A 20,781-nucleotide genomic window follows, 5' to 3' on the forward strand; every position below is an offset into this window, starting at 1 on the left:
GACTCTCTTCACTGTCCCATCTGCCAAAATAAATATTATATTATCAAATGTTTTCATGCATACTCTGAGGCCTTTAAGTTAAATGTGAATGCTCAAGCACTGGGAAATTATTATTATTAAAGATTCCTTCCAGACAAGTTTTAACATATGTATAAAATACTACTAATATCTACTATCTACTACTGTACTACTTACTACTATCTACTTAATTTGTGTCTGATATAGTTTTTCCAAAAAAAGTATTATTCCTTCATTCATTCGTATTCATTATTCATTTCAGGGCACAAAATGTTTCCTACGTCTCTGTAAAGTTAATTCTGAGTGTTTGTGCACTGGAGGCTTCAAGTTCCCATGTCACACTTTTGTAAGTTGAATACTGGACCATGATTAGCTCCAAACTATTCATGATGTCACAAATCATGCTTGTCAGCCCGCCCCTTAAAATCAGATTTTCAATGAGCTCAAAGAAACTTTCCACTTTTAGCAGATCAAATTGAAAACAGCCTTCTAGTGTCAAATTCTGCACATACATCAGTCTGCACAGTGAAGCTCAAACATCCAACTGTAGAAACAAGAGAAACACTTTTTTTTGAGTGGAGGGAGAATTTAAGTATCACCAACCTTCCTAGTTGTAAGTCTTCATTATCAGTCACTGCACGTATCCAGGTATTCAAAGTCATCATTTGGCAGTTCTGTGAACCTTTTGGCTGCCAGTGTGTTACTTGTCATATGTCACCTGGGCTACACTGACATCTTACACCATAACATGAAGTTTGTGTATTATCAAAGTTTTAAGGCTGGACAGGCCAGTTAACATTACAGAGTAAAGAAACTGTAATGACACAATTGTGGAAATATCTCAAGTACTTTTTTGTATCAGGCACATTTTTTTTCTTACAAATATACATGATAAGCCAGTATCAACAGACCAGTAACATCACCCTTAATTATACTGGTCTACAGTAAGTCTGAGGAAGACTAGCTTGTCTAAGGTTTCAAACAAGTGTGTGAAGAAGCACAAGAAAATTGTAACTCAATATTTAACATACTGTTTAATTAATAGTCATACATTAAATTTTCAGTTCAGATCTTTTTAGCCAACTTCTTCACATCTGGGAAACTGATGTAGAACCAAGCCTGAAAAAATAAAAACACAGCAAGACATCTTCATTTATTCTCTTTTTAATAACAAAGACTGTATTTGAGTTCCATAAAGAACAAAAAGAGAGACACCCCTCAGTGAGAGACACAAGTATAACATTGACATTTCTCTTTGAAAAAAACGGTGCTTGGAAAGTGTTGCATTTTCAGAGTCAGTTTAGAGAGGGGTCATGACTGAGGGAAGGGTTCTTCAAAATGCATTCAGAACAAGCTGGAGAGGCGCATAAAACAACAGGGTACATACATTCAAGATTCTAGAGGTTCTACAGGGTAAAATGCAGACTTGGTACCCATGCTTTATTTAAAACATACCATCTTCAGTTACAGTCCACAGACAAAAATGGTACAGAGCAAAGATTCAGGTGGGATTCTATCAGCTTTATTTGTCCCTCTTCACTCTGTGTGCAGTAAAAGGCTTTGTGTGGTTCAGAGTGCTCATGACAAGGACGAGGGAAACTGAAACCCCAGATATGTCTAGAAAAAAAGAACAGTACATCAGAGAAACAGGCCCAGAGACCGCTGGGTGCCTGTGAATGCATTTATACACATTTTTACACAGAAAAAGAATTTATTCACACCTGTACAGAGGAGTAGGCCTACGTATGTCTGCTTTCACAAGAAGAAGGCACCTCCTTTTCCATCATGAACTGTATACTACTGGCCTTAATGCACACCTGGCAAGTGCACGTGTGTATATACACTCATACATACATACAGTACATACACTGCACAGCAGATGACTTGAGGGGAGGCGGAGGGACTGAGTGGATGCTAGGCAGTGCAGAGTGTGACAAATCAAGTCTCAAATGTTTGGGAAATGAGCAGGAAATCTAAAACGCATTTGTCTTTTAAGACATCATACTCATTTCACAGATATTTTGTAAGACCCACTGAACAAATGCGTGTGTTTTGATCTCAACAATGAACAGTCCGGGTACAAAGAGTTCTCTGGAAAGTTTTGGAGCTGCCTTGAGTTTTGTTTTATTCTTTGGCACACCCCTGTTGTGCCAAAATAGGTTTTTCTTATAGCAAACCCTTGGCAGACATGAATAAAATGTATCAAATTCATCTATGTACATATAAAGATTTGTGCTCTTTGACTGACAAGCGGGCACTAGCCCAAAACTCAAACTGTGATCTCACACACATTCACTCCCCTCCCGAAAAAAGGGGGAAAGGAATCATCACATGCACCACATACAAATATATACAAGTTTGCAAACATCAAGTTTTGTTAAAAAAATTAGCTACAGATACTGACAAACATAAAAAGCTGTAGTATTTTAGTAAAAATCAAACTTATTATTAAGGTAACTTGTCAAGTAATATAACCATTCAGTTTCACTATTTACTCCATCAGGGTTTAAGTGGACTCCTGATTGGCTGCTCAGCACTGCAGCAGTGACAGGAAACAAGGCCCGACACTGCTGCAGCGGATCAGTTTCTTGAGTTCTGAGCCTACAGATCATGTGACAATGTGAGCAGAGTAAGACACCATCACCCAAAGTCACCTTAACCCTTTCCTCACTGTGAGCAGTGTGGTCGACAAGTCACGGCGGGTGCATTACATTCCTATAAAGATGATTAACAAGAGGAACATAGACCATGTGACAAGTGTCTGTCAGATTTTCTACTAGTGACAACTCTGCATGGCAAGTGCAGATGAATACTAAATTAGCTAATCAAAGCTTCCCAGCCCTACCTTTTGACAATATCTACCATCCTGTCCTGTCCCTTTAACTATATGATTTTTAAAATTGATGAACTAGAAAAAAAGAGGTTCTTTCAAACATATAAATTAATCTTCGACAGCCAAGACCTAAAAATTGACCATGTCTCTTGGGTGACATGACTGGTTCCTCTGCCTTATGGGAGATGTATGCACTTCTGTAGACTTGTCGATCACACACACACACACAGGGATTCAGAGTCAGAGAGCAGGTATGTTATGAAGATGGGAGCAGGAGTGATTAGAAAGCCTTCCCCTGCCTTCACATTTCTACCTTCAGAACTTGTACACACACACACACACACACACACACACACGTCTCCTCCTCTCAATCCACAATAAAGTGCTTGAGCTAACAACACATAAAAAAAAACTACAATAAAGCAATTACAAATCTACATGTTCCTTTGCTCTCATGGCTGTCTGTTTCTCAGTTTGTGTAACAGGAGTTTGTGTTTGATTTCAATTTTGTTTCTGAGCATCTGAGTAGGATCTGTTACAGTGAGCGGCCGTAAGCCTTTTGTTAATTTCTTCCATTTCCTTCTACTCCAATACTTGAGGTTTTCAAGATAGGCAGGAGATTAAAAACATCCATGTTCTTCTGAACCAATAAATAAGAACAATAACAACTTAAACACAGAGTAAATAACCAATGATATCACATAGTATGCAGGATTTAAAAAGATGTACTGCTTCATGGGGAGCTGAAGTCTCTTGAAGCCCACAACACTTTCTCATAGTCCTGTCCATCCTCTTATTCTTCTGGTAAAAAAACAAATATCCTGAACAATGGACATATATATATATATATATATATGTGTGTGTGTGTGTGTATGTGTGTGTGTGTTGATCTGATGGTTTTCCACCATCACGGCATAAAAAAGCACTTAAAAGTGCACGTATTATGTTCATATCCGGTTTCAGTCTTTGTTTCTGGATCCGTTGTCATCTTTGGTTGTAAATTTGCGCATCAGTCGCTTTTCACAGTTCAGTCCGTGATGCAGCAAGTAAAACTAACTGATGATAAATACAGATGAAACCTATCAAATGAAAAAGTGCTTGAACTGCTACAGGAGGGAACAGCAGGATTGTGAGGATGGTAGTCAATAGTCTTAGGACGTGGTCCCTCTGTTTGTGTGTGTGTGTGTGTGTGTGGGCTGCTACTCATACAGCGTGACAGTGCAGTAGCAGAGGGCTGAGATCCTGCGGTCCACGCTGGCCTTGTCTGCAGAGAAAAAGCACAAAATGAAACAGTGTTAATAGAAGTTATTATAGCAAACTCTTAAATTAATAAAACAGCTGAGCACATTGTGTTACTCTGTGTTAAAAAAAAAAAGTCTGTCTTGTTTTCTGTCACAGTACAGGGCTGCTTTGTTAATTGTTGGCAGACACTGCAAAACGTATTATGCTTATGTCTCCTGATTTCTGAAAAAAAGACTTGAAACTACGTGGAACATGAAATTGTTCTCGTTATCTTTGCGTAAGTATTTTGTGAATGAAACTTGAAACAGGTCGCTTTTTAAAGAAGTTTAAAGGCATTATTTACACTGATGATCAAATCTCACAAACAGACACCTCCTCATGAACAGGTGGCATTCACAAATACAAAATTGTTCACTCACATTTGACCACGTTCTCAATGTCAGTGGGGTCCTGCAGGATCTTAGACAGGCCGTCCAGCAGCATGGCGGCCTTGCTGTAGCGGTAGGCTATATCCTCCGTCTGCTTGAACATCTCATCCAGAGCTGCTGACTGAACCTAACACACACACACATCATCACATTAGGCTGACCAACATAAATTATGTCTGCACTCACATGAACTTGATATGAGCTCATATCATTTGAGAAACCTACTGAAAGGAATCTTAGATAGGAATCACTCATGACTTCATTCCTTTGAAGCCCTGATGGTGTGTGGTGTCCTGTACTGCGTGTCTGACACTCACCATCTCCACAGCATGATTGTAGATGAGCTTTTCTGCGGTGACGCTGTTGATCTCGTCCACGAAGCGCTGCTTATCAGAGAAGAAGTGGTTGAGTTTGTCGGTCAGCTGCCGGCAGAGGGAGATGCAGCTTTTGTAACGTTCGTTCAGACTCTTCACCACTGAGAACAGAAGAGGAGAGGTTTTAGTATTTAATTACACATATTGGTCTCCCTATTACATCACCATGTCTTTTTCCTGCTGATGAAGCGGGCGAGCAGAAGATTTGATCTACTCTCTCACCCGCAGGTTCCAGTTTAATGCGTGGAGGATAGTTAATGTCAGGTGATGGGAGATGAAGACTGAAGTGTCCTTACCTTGTTTGACGGCAGTGGAAGGGTTGAGCTTGGCTGATTTAATCTGAGCCTTGGCCAGATGGAGGGAGGAAGCCAGGAGCTGAGCTGCCTTCATGTAGAGCACCAACTGCTCCACCTGCCTGTAGGGGGCAGCACAAGCATACTAAATTAAATGGATGGAAAAACTATAGCACTGCAGTAGCACCGATGAACAAGGTGCCTCCTGACGCTACATCATATATTAATTGTATGAGACTGGAGTTAAACTTAGAGGAAGGAATTTTTTACATTGTTGTTTTGTGTTGAGGGATCTGGAGTTGGATACGCTCTTTGATGAAGTCAAATAAAACAGGATTAAATAACAGTTTCACGCCTACACTACTGTACAACTTCATTTGTTCTTTCCTTACCCCCACTCTTTGCTGAGCTGGCTTATCTGGTCAACAACCACACTGTCCTGAGGAGGGTAGAGGGAGGCTGCCGACACGCCAAGCTCCGTCCCCCCAGCTCTAACTGCCGCCATCTCCAGGACGCAATCAGTGAAGGAGAGCATCATCCGCAGGTGCATCAGGGTGTCTGTGTGTTCACGCTGTAACAGGAAACATTAGATGTAAAACACAAAACAAGATTAAAAGAATGTACCAGTGATTCATGAAGTTGTGCGACTGATCAATTACCAAACAACACAAAAACAACAAATGCCAAATAGACTGTCTTACCTCCATGAGGGTCTCCTCAGGCAGCTCAGGGGCTTCGAAGGTGATGAATCCCTCCAAGCTGGGAGGGGAGGTTCCATAAGGGACGTAGCGTAGGCTGCTTGGTGCCCCCTCTGCCCCGGGGATGATCTGCCCACCACCGAAACCTCCTGGAGGGGAGGAGCCTATGGCCATGCCCGGGGGAGAGCCAACATAGACCCGACCACTGGTGGAACACAGGGAGCCGGCCGAGCTGTTGGAGCCCACTGAGGGAACAGACAGGCGGTGGGGGGGGGGATGTAGGTAAGTTGAAGGGAGAATCGTGAGATAAATACTACTGAAAAAATACCTTCACTAAGAACACCTCTCAGATTTCCTGCCTCTAACTTCAAACAACTCATTTGCTTTGCACACTAGCTCAGGTGGGAGATTCTCACCTGAGGTGGTTCGTGGTCGGGTGCCCAGATGGCTGCAGGTTGGTGGAGTGCTGCTGTTGGGCGGTGATCCCACGGTAAAAAGGACGGTGCGGGGACTCGCTGACCCACCCTGAGCTAGCACAGTGGGACCTGCAGGGGCTTTTGAGAGAAAATCGAGTCTTTTATCTCTCTATCATCCACTGTACATGAACTGGACTGTCTATAACAAGTAAATACACTACACTAAAACAAGCTTCATAACTATAAGCTTGAAGTAAACTGAATAAAGAAACAGTATAATTTTGACTGAATAACTGAACTAAGGCAGCTACCTGTGTCCATAGGTCGCTCTGTGTTCAGGCTGTCAGTGCTGCCCTGATAGGCCTGTCCACCCAGAGTGATTCTGATTGGCTGCTCAGACAGACGACCCGTACTAACAGACCTGCAGGGACACCACAGATATGTCAGTGCAATGCCAAAGAGCAGACGTGCTGATGTAACATGGTCATCCTCACTGTGTGAAGTGTCATGGGCCAAAAACTTATCAAAACCGGGGAATGACCCCTCTACCAGCTGACTTTGGTTAAGGATTAAACCAGTGAAGGGAGGGTGAAAGAGTGAAAAGAAACAGCATATGACACTGTAGCATTCACTTTCTGTCTTATTGTAAATAGTTTATTAAAATGAATTAAAATAAGTGATAAGACAGTTGGAGAGTTAATAAAGGGAAGACAAGCCCTTGGAGCAGGAAAAGCACACATTGGACTTTATTATCAGTTTATTACCATTATGTCATCTTAAGTATTTGTTAAGCTTGTGTAAAATGTGTTTCATCTTGAGACTGGGTTGAGTTTCTTTGTCTGTTTACTACTTTCATCTGCTGTAAATCTCACTAAACACACTAATCAATAAAACTATTTAAAACAAAACAAAAAAGAAAAACTGGGAAAAAGTTTTTTCCTCTTTTCTTTTTCAATTTATATTCATATTCATATTCATAATATTTCAAATGCCAAGAAAATAAAGCTTCTGAAACAGCAGTTAGGGAGTGTCAGGGACTCTAAACACTGTATTTACAGTAAGCCTAACAAAATAAATAAAGACAACTTCTTTATTTACTTTGCTGAATAAATAACATAACAATTCAACAATCATATTCAGGTTATGGGTGTCTCACAAACACCAAGTGTAGTGTTGGTCCATCTACAATAAACTTGTAATCAACTGAACAGAATCATGTCCATTACATTAGACTGGACCAGACCTGATTTTTAATCAAATGGTGATACTGGACTCCTATTATCAGTGTGATTTTAGTAAAGATGGAAGTTGGAATGGGTGTTAAAGAAAAATGATGGAGACTGCAGGTCTGGAAAAGATGAAAAAGTCAAACTAAGGACCTGTTTGTTAAAAGACAGTCCTACCTGCCAAAGGTCCTGCTGGCCTCGGGGGCAGCTGGGCGTGCACAGGGGTAAGGGCTGCAGTGGTGGGCACAGATATCCCGGGCATCTGCCAGCGTTTTGGTGGGCACGGGGCTGTCTGCCAGTGCCATCAAGTTACAGGATGCCTGTGTTTTGGGGATCTTGAATGGTGCCGAAATGGTCTAATTGAGAAAAAAAAAAAAGTACATTTGGGAAATTTAACACCTGATATTTTGTAGATTTGGTATTAACCATCTGCACACTTACTGATGCCTGTACTCACCTTGGTAGGGGAGCCGATGATGGTGGGCAGCGGTGACTTCTGCAGCCAGTCGGACGTGCGGGGGGAGGAGCCCAGCAGTTTGGTGGGGGAGGAGCCAAGGTTGGCTGGTCGGCCGAGCTGAGGGGAGTGACTGCAGGACGAGGAGGAGGGCTGAACGGGGTCTGACAGCTGCTTGTGGAGCTTCTGCCTGGTCTGGTAGACCTCGGTCAGGGTGGGGGCGCTCTGGAGACGAGCCCCCAGGAGCTGAGAGGACGGGACAGGGGAGCCTGGATGAGGGAGAGGAGAGACTGGATTACAATCGGTTCATGTTAACGGCCTCCCATGAAAATATTTAAAAACTTATAAAGTATAGATTTTACAGTTTGCAATACAAAAGTGGAACTTTGTTTAATAAAAACCTAAAGAGCTAAATAACAGATCGATCATGGAGTAAATCCTTGTGTGTTCTGGGGCTGGTAAGAGGAGACATAACAACATGTCTCTTTTGTCTCACAGCTAGAGGCAGTCTTTAGCTCACAGGAACAGGAGCAAAAAATAGCAGCATGGAGCAACACTACTGGTGACACTTTTATGAGCTTTGGTCCATCACAGGGTTTTTGCCCAATCAGCACAAGAAAAATAGCTCTAAAACTTTCCACAGAGACTCTGTGTTGCTCATAAAATCTGGTTGTTTGTATGATTTTCCAAAAACAGTACAAAGTGCTGTTGTCTGTCTGGCTAAGGAGTCATTTCAGACATCACACTGTAGCGTTGCCTTCTTCTAAAAAAGGTCACTATGACGGCAAACCTCTCAACACAAACAGTGAAGAAGTTATAAGACGTCTAAAGTGTTATAACAACTTTGAAAAAGGACCTTGACTCATGGTGACTCATGAACTTTGTCAATAACAAAGTGATGACACAGAGAAGGCAATCAAAACAACTCCCTCCTGCAGTTAACACTGGTACTGCCTAATTTAAATGCCAATACATATTATATTGTACAATGTAGTATTTTCATACTGGCTTTTTGGTGAGGGGTTGTATATATTAAGTGTCCTGTCAGTGTTCAATTAAACTGATCACCATTTGCTGTCTCAGCAGCCCACATTCCCCAGAGGACCACTGAAGTTTAATCTACTCTAAGTGAACCAGCTGGCACGGTTAGATGTGGGTTAACCAAGCTATTTCGAGGGCAGCTGAAGTTTTTGCGTGTGAACTGACCTCCTGAGGAGCTGCGGCTGCGAGGCTCGTGGTTCTGCAAGTGACAGCAGCAGTGACCTAGCTGCTCGGGGATGGTGCCAACTGCAAACACAAACATTTTCATTTACTTTTTTTATTCTGAGTTAAGTCCAATTCATGTCTGGAAGTTATTATTAAAAGGCTGATGTGCTTGAAACACGTCTGTACATGTCCTGACTCCTTACCAAGAGGTGAAGGGGAGTAGGGCCGGGAGCTGCCTGTAGAGAGGCGGCGACCCACTGTCTGAGGGACGTCTGCGGAGCTGGGGGACCCCGAGCCTACCTTGGGAAACCCCATAGGACTAGTGTTGGAGCGCCTCACTGTGCCAGACCTACAAAAAAAAACATGTAGATTATGCAAGTGTAAGTGAATGTCAGTCAGTTTGCTGAGACATGTTGAAAATAAAACATTAAACCTTCTATCACATTCGGTGCTGAATGACAAGGATTCATCATCAACCGACTTCATCAAGGATTCAGTTATTCAGCTGAACTCTCCCAAATGACTTCTTTTTTTCTCTTTGGATCATTTCAGGATGTTTTTCCTGCAAGTAAATACTTGTTTGGCTGCTAAGACAACCCAGTACTGCTGCAAGTACAAAACCTCAACACAGACTTCAGTCACATGAAATGGAAGCATGTGCGAGAGCATTTGCTGTGCAGATTTGACTATTTCAAAGCAGTAAGGAGTTCCCTTAAGGTTACTGTCTGCTGTATTCTAGCTCCCTCCTCTGGTAGGTCAAAGGGACAGAGTGTCAGAACTCTGATCCTCCCTAGACAGACTGACGAGACAGAGACGTTGGAGAGTAGGACAGCTGAACAAAGACATGTAAAGCAAGGGTAGGGGGGACAGTACCTGTCCTCAATGGGTGCACAGAGAGGTCAACTGAGGAAGCAGCTTCTCCTTTAACATTTACCACATACTAATCCTCAGAGCTGTGATCACCACAGTAGGAATTTGATGGCAAACGGCAAAGCAAGAAACCACCAGATGAACACAAGCCCACACAGAAGCCAGCACAATAAAACTTTGGAATAATTAACACAGTAGCAATACAAAACAGCTGATAAAAGCCAACAGTACCTCTTGTGTTCTTCTCAGACAAAAGCCAGTAAGTGGGAACAACAGAATTAATCTTCCTGTAAAACAAGGTGCCACCCTTTCCCTCTTCCTCTGCCCTCCCTTCTGCTTTGTCTTCACATAAAACCGCCAACAAAAACCCTCCCAGCAACAGGTTGGAAGCCTGTAACCTCAAGCAGCCACTTATCTGATGTAATTTCAGTGAAACTTTCCGGCTGATGAAATAACAGACAGGGTTTTCATTATCTAACTTGAAAACTGACTTGCAAATGGTGAGTAAGACATTAGTCACAGGTTGATATCAACACACAGGTGCTCATTCCAGGTGTTTCATTACTAATCACTAAAAAGGTATAAATAATGCAAAGGTTAAGTCAGGACTTCCTTCACCCACAGACCCAGCAGAGGTGACTCTTACCTGGGGGAGCTGTAGAGCGTGGTGGTCGGGCTGCTGGAGAGATTCTGCTTGATGCGCTGGTAGTTGCGGACCTGGGTGGGAACAGGGATCGGAGTAGTCTCAGCCCGTGGGGACACCATGGGGGTCTGTCCTGTGGTGGGCTGTGGCTGCCTGGACGGAAAAAACGGGGAGAGGAGCGCAGTTAACCAGTCCGCTCGAGGCTGCTGTTGTTTCCATATCTGCAGGACATCTTCAGGGGTGTCAACACCCATAATAAGTTAAATCTCCAAAAGACTGGTGTTTTTGTAATTAGGATCAAATAAAACGGGACAAATCTACATGTAGGGACCTTTCGTTCTATAGCCGTGAGTTCTTTGTTTACTTCAGTGTGGAGGCAGGTTGAGGAACTTTAAGTTTAGCCAGGCTGATCATGAGGACAGAGCCAGTGAGAGCAGAAAAAAAGGAGGCGAGGTTTCCATGTAAACACAAAGGCACGACCAATGAGATTCAAGCTCATTCTGCTGGGGGCAGGGCTAGAGGCGGGGTCGGCCAATGGCACGTGCAAGGCAGGTCCTCTGTGTTCAGGCAGACACAGGAGGGGAAGTGCAAAGAGCCACAGCTCATTTGCATTCTTTTGTTATTCCAAAGGAGACAAAATGTTCTCGAACATAAAGTCATGGCTGAGTCAACCACAGAGGGCCTTTGCTTACATATAGAATCGAAAAAAAAAGAGAAGGAGCGGGGGAAATGGCTGTTAGCGCAGCACCAGTTGGAAACCGTATTATGTAATGATGTGAAGCCTGGGTGGGTCTATAAGGGAGAGAGGACGAGGACACGTGAGGCAAAGACTAGTCCGGACAAAGAACTAAAGAGCAGTTGCTTTGCTGAATATTTGAATGTCTGCTATGCTGAGACATAAACCCGACCACGTGCTGTCTTTCTCCACTCACTTACCATGGATGGAGAAGATATTTGATACAGTAACTCACGATGGAGGCTTTCTATTTTTCTCCAGGTTGCTAAAAGCTTTATTGATCCCAACCTCAGGCTTAATATGGACAGGAATGTTGTATGCTGTTGTCCTCTCGTTAAAGAGAGACAGAGGGTTTGTGGGTCAGTGAACAGCTGCTTTTTAAAAGAGACAAGAGTGGAAAGAGGAGAGAGACTGGATCTGTAAGTCAGTTGCCTCTCCACTGACCTGGTTTCTACAAAGCAGCTCAAGAGAGGGGGATGGGATCAAACATTTCAGCCTCTTTCTTTTTTAAATAATTTGTCACGTCAGTTTTTGCTCATTCTGATCCCCCCATTTTGCTTGCTCCGTCTCTCAGTCTCTTGCTTTCTTTACAATCATCATCTCACTCCAGACATCTGACTCTTCCTGTCATCTCCACAAGCCCACACTCCGTGTCTCTCTTCTTCCTCAACTCCAGTCAATTTAGGACACGCAGGGTAGTGAGGATAAACAAGGCTGTGATTTAGGAGCTCTTTGAGAGTGTGTCTGGTGTTACTAAACTGCAAAGGACAACTCTGCAATGAAGAAAAAAATGGATTCTTCCTGTGTCAATGGTTAACTAATTTATGCAGGCAGCAAAGAGTCATTGCTATGTAGAGAGAGAGAGAGAGAGCCGTTAACAGGACAGAAGAGGGAGGGAGTGGAGCTGGCAGCATGAACGCTTACAGGAGGATGAGAAAGGGCAACAAAGACAAAATAGAGGGAGTGCAACAAAAAAGGGAACAGAGAGGAGAGAGAACAGTTTTGCTTGAGGCTGTTTACACATGCAAACAGGAAAGCGGGGCGATAGGAGAAGTGTAAAGCAGTGTCTGGCTGCAGGTTATTAACAAAGAGAGGGGGAGAAAGAAGAAGAACAAAGAGGTGACAGGCAGGAGCTGGTCCTCTGCAAGTTAGAACTAAATGTATTTAACACAATTTTAGCCTAAGATGAAAACATGGGAGAGCAAGAAAATAACTGGCAGACATGAGGTGTAGTTGGGTAGTAGGTAATATGACAAAAAAGGTTGGCAGTATTTAATATTTTTATTATTGTTGACAAATCAAATAAAAATGCCAAATATTAAAAACAAATTCATTCTACTAACAAGTATTGTGTGTGTATCCAAAGTTATATACACACATTCCATCCTTTTTCCCAGACATATGCACTAGAGCACCAAATGTGTATCAATCCACAGCTGAAAATAGTCCCCATCAAATGCATTATGTCTTCCTCTTTGAGTTACGTCTGAAAGTGCTGAGAGGTGGATTAATATGTTTTTGGTTCTGGCTTTTTCAAGGGACGAAAAATTTGGAATAATGACAGCCTTATCCTTATCCATCCTTTGTGTAGTAAGTTTGATGAAGTAAAGGAGGAAAGTAAGTGCTGCCATGTTATGAAAATGTGGCTGCAGTACATGTGAGAGAGTTTTGATCTTTTAATACACAGCTGAGGCACCGTAATAACAGTCACAGTTTGTTATTGCAGGCATGTTTTGGCGAGCGAGTGAGACTATTATTATCCCACAGCCCTCGGTGGGTCAGGTGCTTTTTTTAGCACAGCACCACCTTGTTGTTTGGTTTGACGTCTGATTCATAACTCGCTAATCGTGCAGATTTGGAGGTGGGCAGAAGAATTCACTCATGACAAATGGACAGTATGTGTGTGATATCTGGTGTCGAGCAAAGAACAAACCGGTCGGAGAGACCAGAAATAGCGAAAAGAAGAAACAAAGGAAGCCCGGTCGACACAAAAACACATAAAGAATAGATGACATGACCTTACACAAATACACGTGAACTCGAGGCTGTGTGTGAAATGGAATCTGACTCACAGTGTCGCGTCACATCACACTTCCATTGCATACTGCGGTGCATAGTCAGTCTATTTTTTACCCTGAATGCAGTTCATACTCTATGAACCGTGGATTAGACAGCGAAGCTGGGCTACATGTCAAAAATATTAGTAATACTTTATGTACAGCACTCGCAGGGGATAATCTAAGACTTTTTCACACCCCTTTAAAGCTCTATGTAAGATTATATATGCTGAATTTACAACTAAAATAAAAACATCAGCTTTTTTTTAACTTATTAACTACAGCTAATAAAAGTTCAGCAACTATAGCAGTCGGAGTAGAAACAGGAAAGAAAATGAGGGGCATTATCTTTGAATCTTTGCTTTATTTATAGGCTAATGGCAGAGTCACTATATGAGCCATCCAGTCATGTCATATATGACGTTTTTCAGGACAAGTTAGGCTATTCAGAAATACCATCATTTTGCATGTGAGCAGAACTATACATGCTTTATTTTTTAAGCCTAAAAATGAAAATAGAAATTTTGTAATTTCTGTCTTTATGTTTTCAATATGGCACAAATATCTATGTATGAATGGATAGAGGAGATTGTCGGGTCCCAGGGACATAAGAATAATGTTGATGGGACACTCTGAGCCTTAATAATGTCAAAAATATATTGATAGTGCCAAAAGGAACAAAATACAGAAACTCCACTTTCACTGATCTGATCACTCTGATGTTTTGCTGATTGCTATTGTTCTGTATCAGCCAGTAAGGCATCAACACATTTTATTGTATCATTCTGATTGATATCAAGTTATTATGTCATGTTTTTGGGTCAAGAAGGAGCTTCCACTTCTCCGGTCCAGTGGAGGCTTTCAGTTTCTAAAGATTATGTGAACTCTCTTCCAAAGATTAAAAAATAAGTGTTTAAGTCTCTGGTCGACGGCATTGTACTCACCCTCCACACATGAGGAACTCGCTGGACGGCCGGCGACCCACTCCCATTGGCTGGTCATCTGAGGAGGAAGAGAAAAGTAAAAAGTAAAGAAAAGAATGATGAAAGTGCAACAGGCTTTACTGATGTATAAACCCACAGTAATTAGGTGATTAAACGCCACTCAGAGTGTCAGTTGACACTTCCAATGCTCTATACTTTCTCCATTGTTTGAGTGGAGGGCTTGCAGGTGAATGTGTGTCTGTGTGTGTTGTGTGTGTGTGTGTTTTACAGCAGGTGCGAAGCATGAGGGTTCGTTTGACAACTCGAGAGGGTAAGATTGTGTGCCCTTTGTTTGTGGATTGTTGTCTACGATTACAGCATGTAATGGTTAGCAGCTGTCTAATTTAGTGGCTGTAGACTTGGTGACATGTGTTATGTGAGCCTGTGTGAGCATGTGTGTTCCATGCATCACTGGCAGGTAGTGAATGTGACTTTACTACATGTGTATTCTAGCTATGCGTGTCTATTAATGAGTACAGTGGCCTTCTCCTTTAATAAATAGTTTCCAAAACATCTATGCGCTTGTAGAGAACAGATGATAGTAGTTTATGTGCATGTTTTGGATATGTAGACGGAGGACAGGTCACATGTAGTATTATTTATTATAAGCCGTCAGATGTGTGAACAAGCAGAGTATTAAGATTAACTGGACCACTATCATCCCAGAGTAACTAATAAGGTTGGACAAAGAATTCTGGAACATAATTAAACACTATCACAGTATAGTAAATATAATATGACTTAACTGAGCAGTGTCTTCTCAGTGAAAATAACTAAAACTCCCTCTAAAAAGGATGATTTTTGTAATTATTTTCATTCGCAAGTAACTGTAGAAGACAGAAAACTGAACAAGGTCCTTTCAGTTCTTCATGTATTGGATTACATAGCTGCTTACAGACAGGCAGGCATTCAGTATATAAACTGTCTGCCCTATGAATGCACAGTAGGGCATGTAAAGTATGTACAGTATTAGGCAACCGGTTCTACTCCATTTTTGGGCAAGTTTCATTCACAAAAATGTCACCAAAGAGTAAAGAGAAGAATTTCAGTGTAGAGCTGTCAGAAGTCCTGCTGTCAGAAATCAGGAGACACATTTAGCAGCATCTATAGTGGTATTAAAAGGGCCTGAAACAATTAAAGAATATTAATAGTGCAGCTGTCAACAACCTGTCATCAGAGCAGCGCTGTACTGTGACAGAAATAAAGAGGGAATGCTTTCACATGAATTTAGATGCTAAAAACACGTCTCCATGATGGGAGGCGGTCAAGGGATGTGACAGTCACAGAGAGAGAGCCTGAGGCAGCTGTTTATAACAACTACTGAAATGTACAAGCTGCTGTGCCAAAATACCCTGCTGAAAATCCTTAAAGCTAAATTAGAAAATTGGCAATCCATGATAATGATAATATGGTGATCGGAATATTAATTTTGGATTAAGTTTGTCTTAACTATGAATCTTATTTTAGTTAAAGGGGACCTATTATACTAATTTCCAGCTCTATAATTTTATTCTGGGATTCCACTAAAGTAGCTTTGCATAATTCACAGTTCAAAAGATTCCTTATTTATCTAATTCTGGCCCTTTATGCAGCCCCTCAGTTCAGTCTCTGTCTCTAACAGGCAGTCTTAGCTCCTGTCTCTTTAAGGCCCCCCTCCCGATGAGCCCACTCTGTTCTGATTGGCCAGCTTTCAAGAGGCCTGCCAAGGGGCAGCTGTATCAGAATTGTGTTAGGCCACCGCCAATGAAAACCCAACATTTCCTACTTTACTGCTTCATATTAAAAGCTTTTAAATGACTAAATAACAGGAGACTTTTATTGTGAAGAATTTACAGGAAATTAAACGTGTTCCTCACAGAATTAGCATAGCTTCCTTAGTGGCACTATAAAATGGGCAACAAAACAACATACTGAGATATTTGGAGCTCTTTGTTCAGCAGATCAGTTACAAATAATGGAGAGAGGAACAGTGCAAGGAGAAACAGCCACAGTGATGATGATGTTTGATGAAGACCAGATGCTGCAGATGACCAGCACACCTCCAACAGGTAAACTACTTATTTCACTTTGCCCTGCTCTGTAATGGAAAAATACTCACAGCGTGCCAGCTTGACTTGAGTCATGGCTGGTCATGACTACCCCCAAAACAATGGAAAACATAATGTTAGTGTAGCCAAGCAGTGAACTCAAGCGGTGTGCGTGGAGCAGATGACCATATAAAGAAGTACATCACGAGCCAATGTCAGCTCAGGCTGAAAGTAGAAAAAACTGTTGGAAACCGAGTGTTCAGAGCAGTCTGAAGCAGGTGCTTTTTGCTTGCAGGGATTACTTCTACATACGTTTAATTCATTATTTGACACTTTTGCCACGTTTAATATGAACATCCAATATTGTGACATTATATATATATGACTGAAAATAAGGAAAAGCTTAATAGGTGCCCTTTAATTTCAGTATCATATTTAAACCCCAAATTCACTCAGATGAAGGCATTATATCATGTATATATGATATCAGGCCAGAAAGCAAGACTCTGTTCATGACTCATACAAAAAGGTATTCATTCATACATTCTGTTCAAACTCAAGAGAAAACTCTAAGTGAGAAAACACTCACTTAGTGTGTGTGTGTGGGGGGGGTGTAAACGAATGTATGTGTATATGTGTGTGTGTGTGTGTGAGTGTGTGTGTGTGTGTGTGTGCTGTGAGTGCTGTGAATGTGTGTGACGGCACTTACAGCTGTCAGTAGAGATGTGAGGCACCAGGACAAAGTCATCAGTGTCACAGGAGGAGTTCTTGCTGCTGGTGCTTCCTGCAGACTCCTTGGACAGCTGCAGGAAGTTGGGCGGACCGAGTGGAGGGGATGACAAACCATCTTCTGCTAGAGTTTGCATGTCTGGGAGAGACTGTGTGTTCACAGACAGACGGAGAGAGAGGAGGGATTAAGTGTGTGGCTCCTGAATGCAATTAAGGCTTCCAGGCAGGGCAGTGCTGACTGTCAAACTAATGTAATCACATAGTTAGAGAACACTGACATCCTGGGAAATTGACTTGCCCTGCAGTCCCACTGCTGCTGTGAGATGAGATGTGTCAGTATGAAAATAGATTGTTATAACAAGCAGTAGACTTATTATTAGTAGTAGTAGTGGCAGCACTTATACTAGCAGCACTGCAGTTGTAGAGGCAGTTGAGCCTGAAGGAATCACATTTCTACTCTATTTACAATAGTAAGAGCTACAAATTATAAATAAACTTAAATCTCTTTCAGAAGGATTCTGATTATTAATAATTCAGCTAATAAAAGTGAATTATTATTATTTATTTTCCTCTTTTTGGACACCATGTATAACTTTTCAGGCAATGTTTGCACAGGAGGAAGCAGCAAGCTGGCACAATACAAGCATAACAACAATGGAGCATGGTTAATATTTTACAGTAAAAGTTTAATCCCCGGTGAATGGGGATTTATAAAGTTATATCAAACTCACAGGAGGGGAGTTGTAGCGGATGCATGGGGAGCTGCCACAGGAACTGTCCGTTACAGCGTTGGAGGCACTGGGGACCGGCACCGGACACGCTGAAGGCAATAAATACACAATTCATCATTAATCAATCAAATTGGATGATGTGAAAGTCTATTTCAGTGAGTGCTTTGGAATGTGACCTTTGTGCTTACATTTTTTAATAGTGGACGATGGCTCCAGGAAAGGATGGCTGAAAAATGTGTCTGCATAGGGAGGGGTTAAAGGGGCAGAAACGATCAGTCTTCTCATAAACATAAACACTGATCTTAATGTATAAAACTAAACTTGAACAATACATTCACCATTTTAAGTTTACTAAGTAAATGATCACTCACCAAAGTCCATCCTGTCTTTCTGATTCCTCTGCAGCAGCCCCAGCAAAAGGTCACTGAGTTGGGGGGAAGTCTCCCTCGGGATGCTGGGTAATGAAAACATTAGAGTCTTAAACCCTTGTGAAATATGTGTCTTCAAAATTAAAGTTCACCAGTTCTCTTCCGTGACTTACATGGGTTGTAGATTCTTGTTCTTCTCATAGAACATCCTCAGGTCTTGGGGACTATTGGCCTGAAAACATTATTTAATTATTAATAATATTATAATTAGATGCACACACACACAAACACAATTGTTACCAGTTTGTTGTGCATAGTATTAACCTGGAAAGGTGGCTTGCCGACCAGACACTGGTAGATGACCGTCCCTATGCTCCACAGGTCAGCCTTGGCGTCGTAGTTCTGGGACATGATGACCTCTGGGGCCTGAGGGATGAGAGAGGTCATAAGTAAAGATCCACAGTGAGGACAGTTATGCAACATGAACATGCTGCTGAGAAGGCTGACAGGTCACTTTAAAATGGCTGACCTCAGCTGCAACTCTAGACATACACAAAATATTCAGTATGCACTGACCATGTACATGGGTGACCCACATAGCGTGGCTGCCATCATGTTGCTCTGAAGGTACCGTGCGAAGCCAAAGTCAGCTGCAGGACAAAGGCATGAAACAAAGCAGTCAGTACACATGTGTTATTATTACCACTAACACAAACCACTATTGTTAGACTTTGGAGAATGCCTGGGAGACAAACACTGGGACCACTAATGCAGGCATGAAACAGAGATAAGGCAGGGAATGAAAATGCTGTCAGACATACATCAGTAACAAGTTAGATATGAAACAACCTAACCAACTGAAAATAAGGTGCAAAAATGGGAAATCTGTATAATACAGAATTTGTGGCCTATATATAAAAATCTTTGTATATGTAAAATATGAAATGTAAGGTTTTCTACAATTTGATTGATGGCACTTTGCAACAGATGTGTTATGTCACATGTGTTTTTGTATTTTTTTGATCCAGCACCAATCCTACTGGGTACTGGGATGTGTGTGTCTTTTTTATCCTTTCTATATTTGTATAATGCACCTGTTGCCAAGGTGTGATGTTTTGAGTTTGTAGAGTAACTATTTACTTGGTCAAGGTTAGGTACACAACAAATGTTTGGTAGATAAAATGACTAACATCTCTTACATGGCCAGTTCACTTTTCCCTCTCATTCTGCTTCTGAATAAAAATATTTCACTGTCTAAGTAATTTTCTTTGAGATCTATATTCAGATTTCCAACTTGTAACTTCAGACTTGTAACTACAAGTCTGAATTTAATAATGATATAAATGCAGTGAATTTGAACAGTTACAAGATACCAGTTTTCTGGTAATATCAATATTCTAAACAATATTCTTGTTTTTGATTTTGTTACCTATTTTGATGCGGATGCCGCTGATGTTGGACTTCTTGCGACCCGCATATGACAGCAGGATGTTCTGGGGTTTCAGGTCGCGGTGGATGATTCCTTTGCTGTTGAGGATGCGCATGGCAGCAGCTATCTGCTGGAGGAAAACCCTCAGTGTGTCTTCTCTCAGGGTCCCCTTGGCTACAGAAGAGAAAATAACCATTACCCAGGATTAAATAAAAAATGTTGCATGAGTTTATTTCTGAAGTAGAAGAGAAAGCAAGCACAACTCCACAAAAAGTGCTTATCAGCCTCACTTGATTAAAGCTAATAATTAGCATGTTACAGTAATAATCCTGAGGTAAATAGTGTAAATTGAGGCATTGAAGGTCCTATTCCCTGGTGGTAGTGAAATAAGTCTAATCCGATGTGAGACTAAGAGGATTCCTCTCTCTCTCTCTCTCATTCTCTCTCTCCCTCTCCACCAAACCATTGTGATTACAGTGTAGGCATAGATCAAACTAGTAAGCTTATTAACATTAATCTAGGATTTTTTTTTTTTGGGGGGGGGGGGGGGGGGGGGGTGTTAGCTGCTCTCTGCCCACCAGGGTAGACTATCTTCTAACATGGAAAAGTTGTGTAAGTAGTAGAGTAATTCACTAGTGAGATCCTCTTATATAAAGGGAGACTGATAATGCGTGAGGGTCGGCACCTACACATCTATGAACACAGAAGCCCTCCACTGATAAGAACATAGTCACAATGATTTATGACTTCATCATGCTGGCAGTCAGTTGGGTACGGTTGGGTCTCTAGAGCACTGTGACACCCTGAACACTAATCTACAGCTTCAGACTTCCACTGTGACCCCATGGTTTCATTTCACAACCGCAAGTGTTACTCAAGCAGAGGCTCCTATACCACCCTGTCACAGATGGGTCTGACCGTGACCCACTCTGTAAACTGCTAATGTGGACGTGTGGGGCAGGCACATTATGGAAAAGTACAGTGATAAGGGAGCTGTTCCAGCAACACAATCAATGTTTT

General features: G+C 41.8%; 1 protein-coding gene across 1 annotated transcript in view; it reads right to left on the bottom strand.

Annotated features, from left to right (window-relative positions):
- Positions 1 to 1,166: 1,166 nt before the first annotated feature.
- The window catches only part of ulk2 (unc-51 like autophagy activating kinase 2), a 40,846-nt gene continuing 21,231 nt past the window's right edge, over positions 1,167 to 20,781 (bottom strand). The window contains exons 6-27 of the mRNA XM_044353324.1: positions 19,762 to 19,935; positions 18,909 to 18,982; positions 18,657 to 18,758; positions 18,506 to 18,564; positions 18,336 to 18,418; positions 18,153 to 18,203; positions 17,965 to 18,053; positions 17,214 to 17,382; positions 14,439 to 14,496; positions 10,705 to 10,854; positions 9,392 to 9,537; positions 9,189 to 9,269; positions 7,986 to 8,251; positions 7,706 to 7,884; positions 6,614 to 6,723; positions 6,303 to 6,440; positions 5,890 to 6,131; positions 5,581 to 5,759; positions 5,192 to 5,310; positions 4,839 to 4,996; positions 4,513 to 4,648; positions 1,167 to 4,115 (exon numbers count right to left, since the gene is read on the bottom strand). Of these exons, the coding sequence (XP_044209259.1) occupies positions 4,051 to 4,115; positions 4,513 to 4,648; positions 4,839 to 4,996; positions 5,192 to 5,310; positions 5,581 to 5,759; positions 5,890 to 6,131; positions 6,303 to 6,440; positions 6,614 to 6,723; positions 7,706 to 7,884; positions 7,986 to 8,251; positions 9,189 to 9,269; positions 9,392 to 9,537; positions 10,705 to 10,854; positions 14,439 to 14,496; positions 17,214 to 17,382; positions 17,965 to 18,053; positions 18,153 to 18,203; positions 18,336 to 18,418; positions 18,506 to 18,564; positions 18,657 to 18,758; positions 18,909 to 18,982; positions 19,762 to 19,935 (2,828 nt within the window). The 3' untranslated portion in view covers positions 1,167 to 4,050. The remainder of the gene's footprint in view (positions 4,116 to 4,512; positions 4,649 to 4,838; positions 4,997 to 5,191; positions 5,311 to 5,580; positions 5,760 to 5,889; positions 6,132 to 6,302; positions 6,441 to 6,613; positions 6,724 to 7,705; positions 7,885 to 7,985; positions 8,252 to 9,188; positions 9,270 to 9,391; positions 9,538 to 10,704; positions 10,855 to 14,438; positions 14,497 to 17,213; positions 17,383 to 17,964; positions 18,054 to 18,152; positions 18,204 to 18,335; positions 18,419 to 18,505; positions 18,565 to 18,656; positions 18,759 to 18,908; positions 18,983 to 19,761; positions 19,936 to 20,781) is intronic.

Source organism: Thunnus albacares, chromosome 6, assembly GCF_914725855.1.
Source record: "Thunnus albacares chromosome 6, fThuAlb1.1, whole genome shotgun sequence".
Lineage (NCBI taxonomy): Eukaryota > Metazoa > Chordata > Actinopteri > Scombriformes > Scombridae > Thunnus > Thunnus albacares.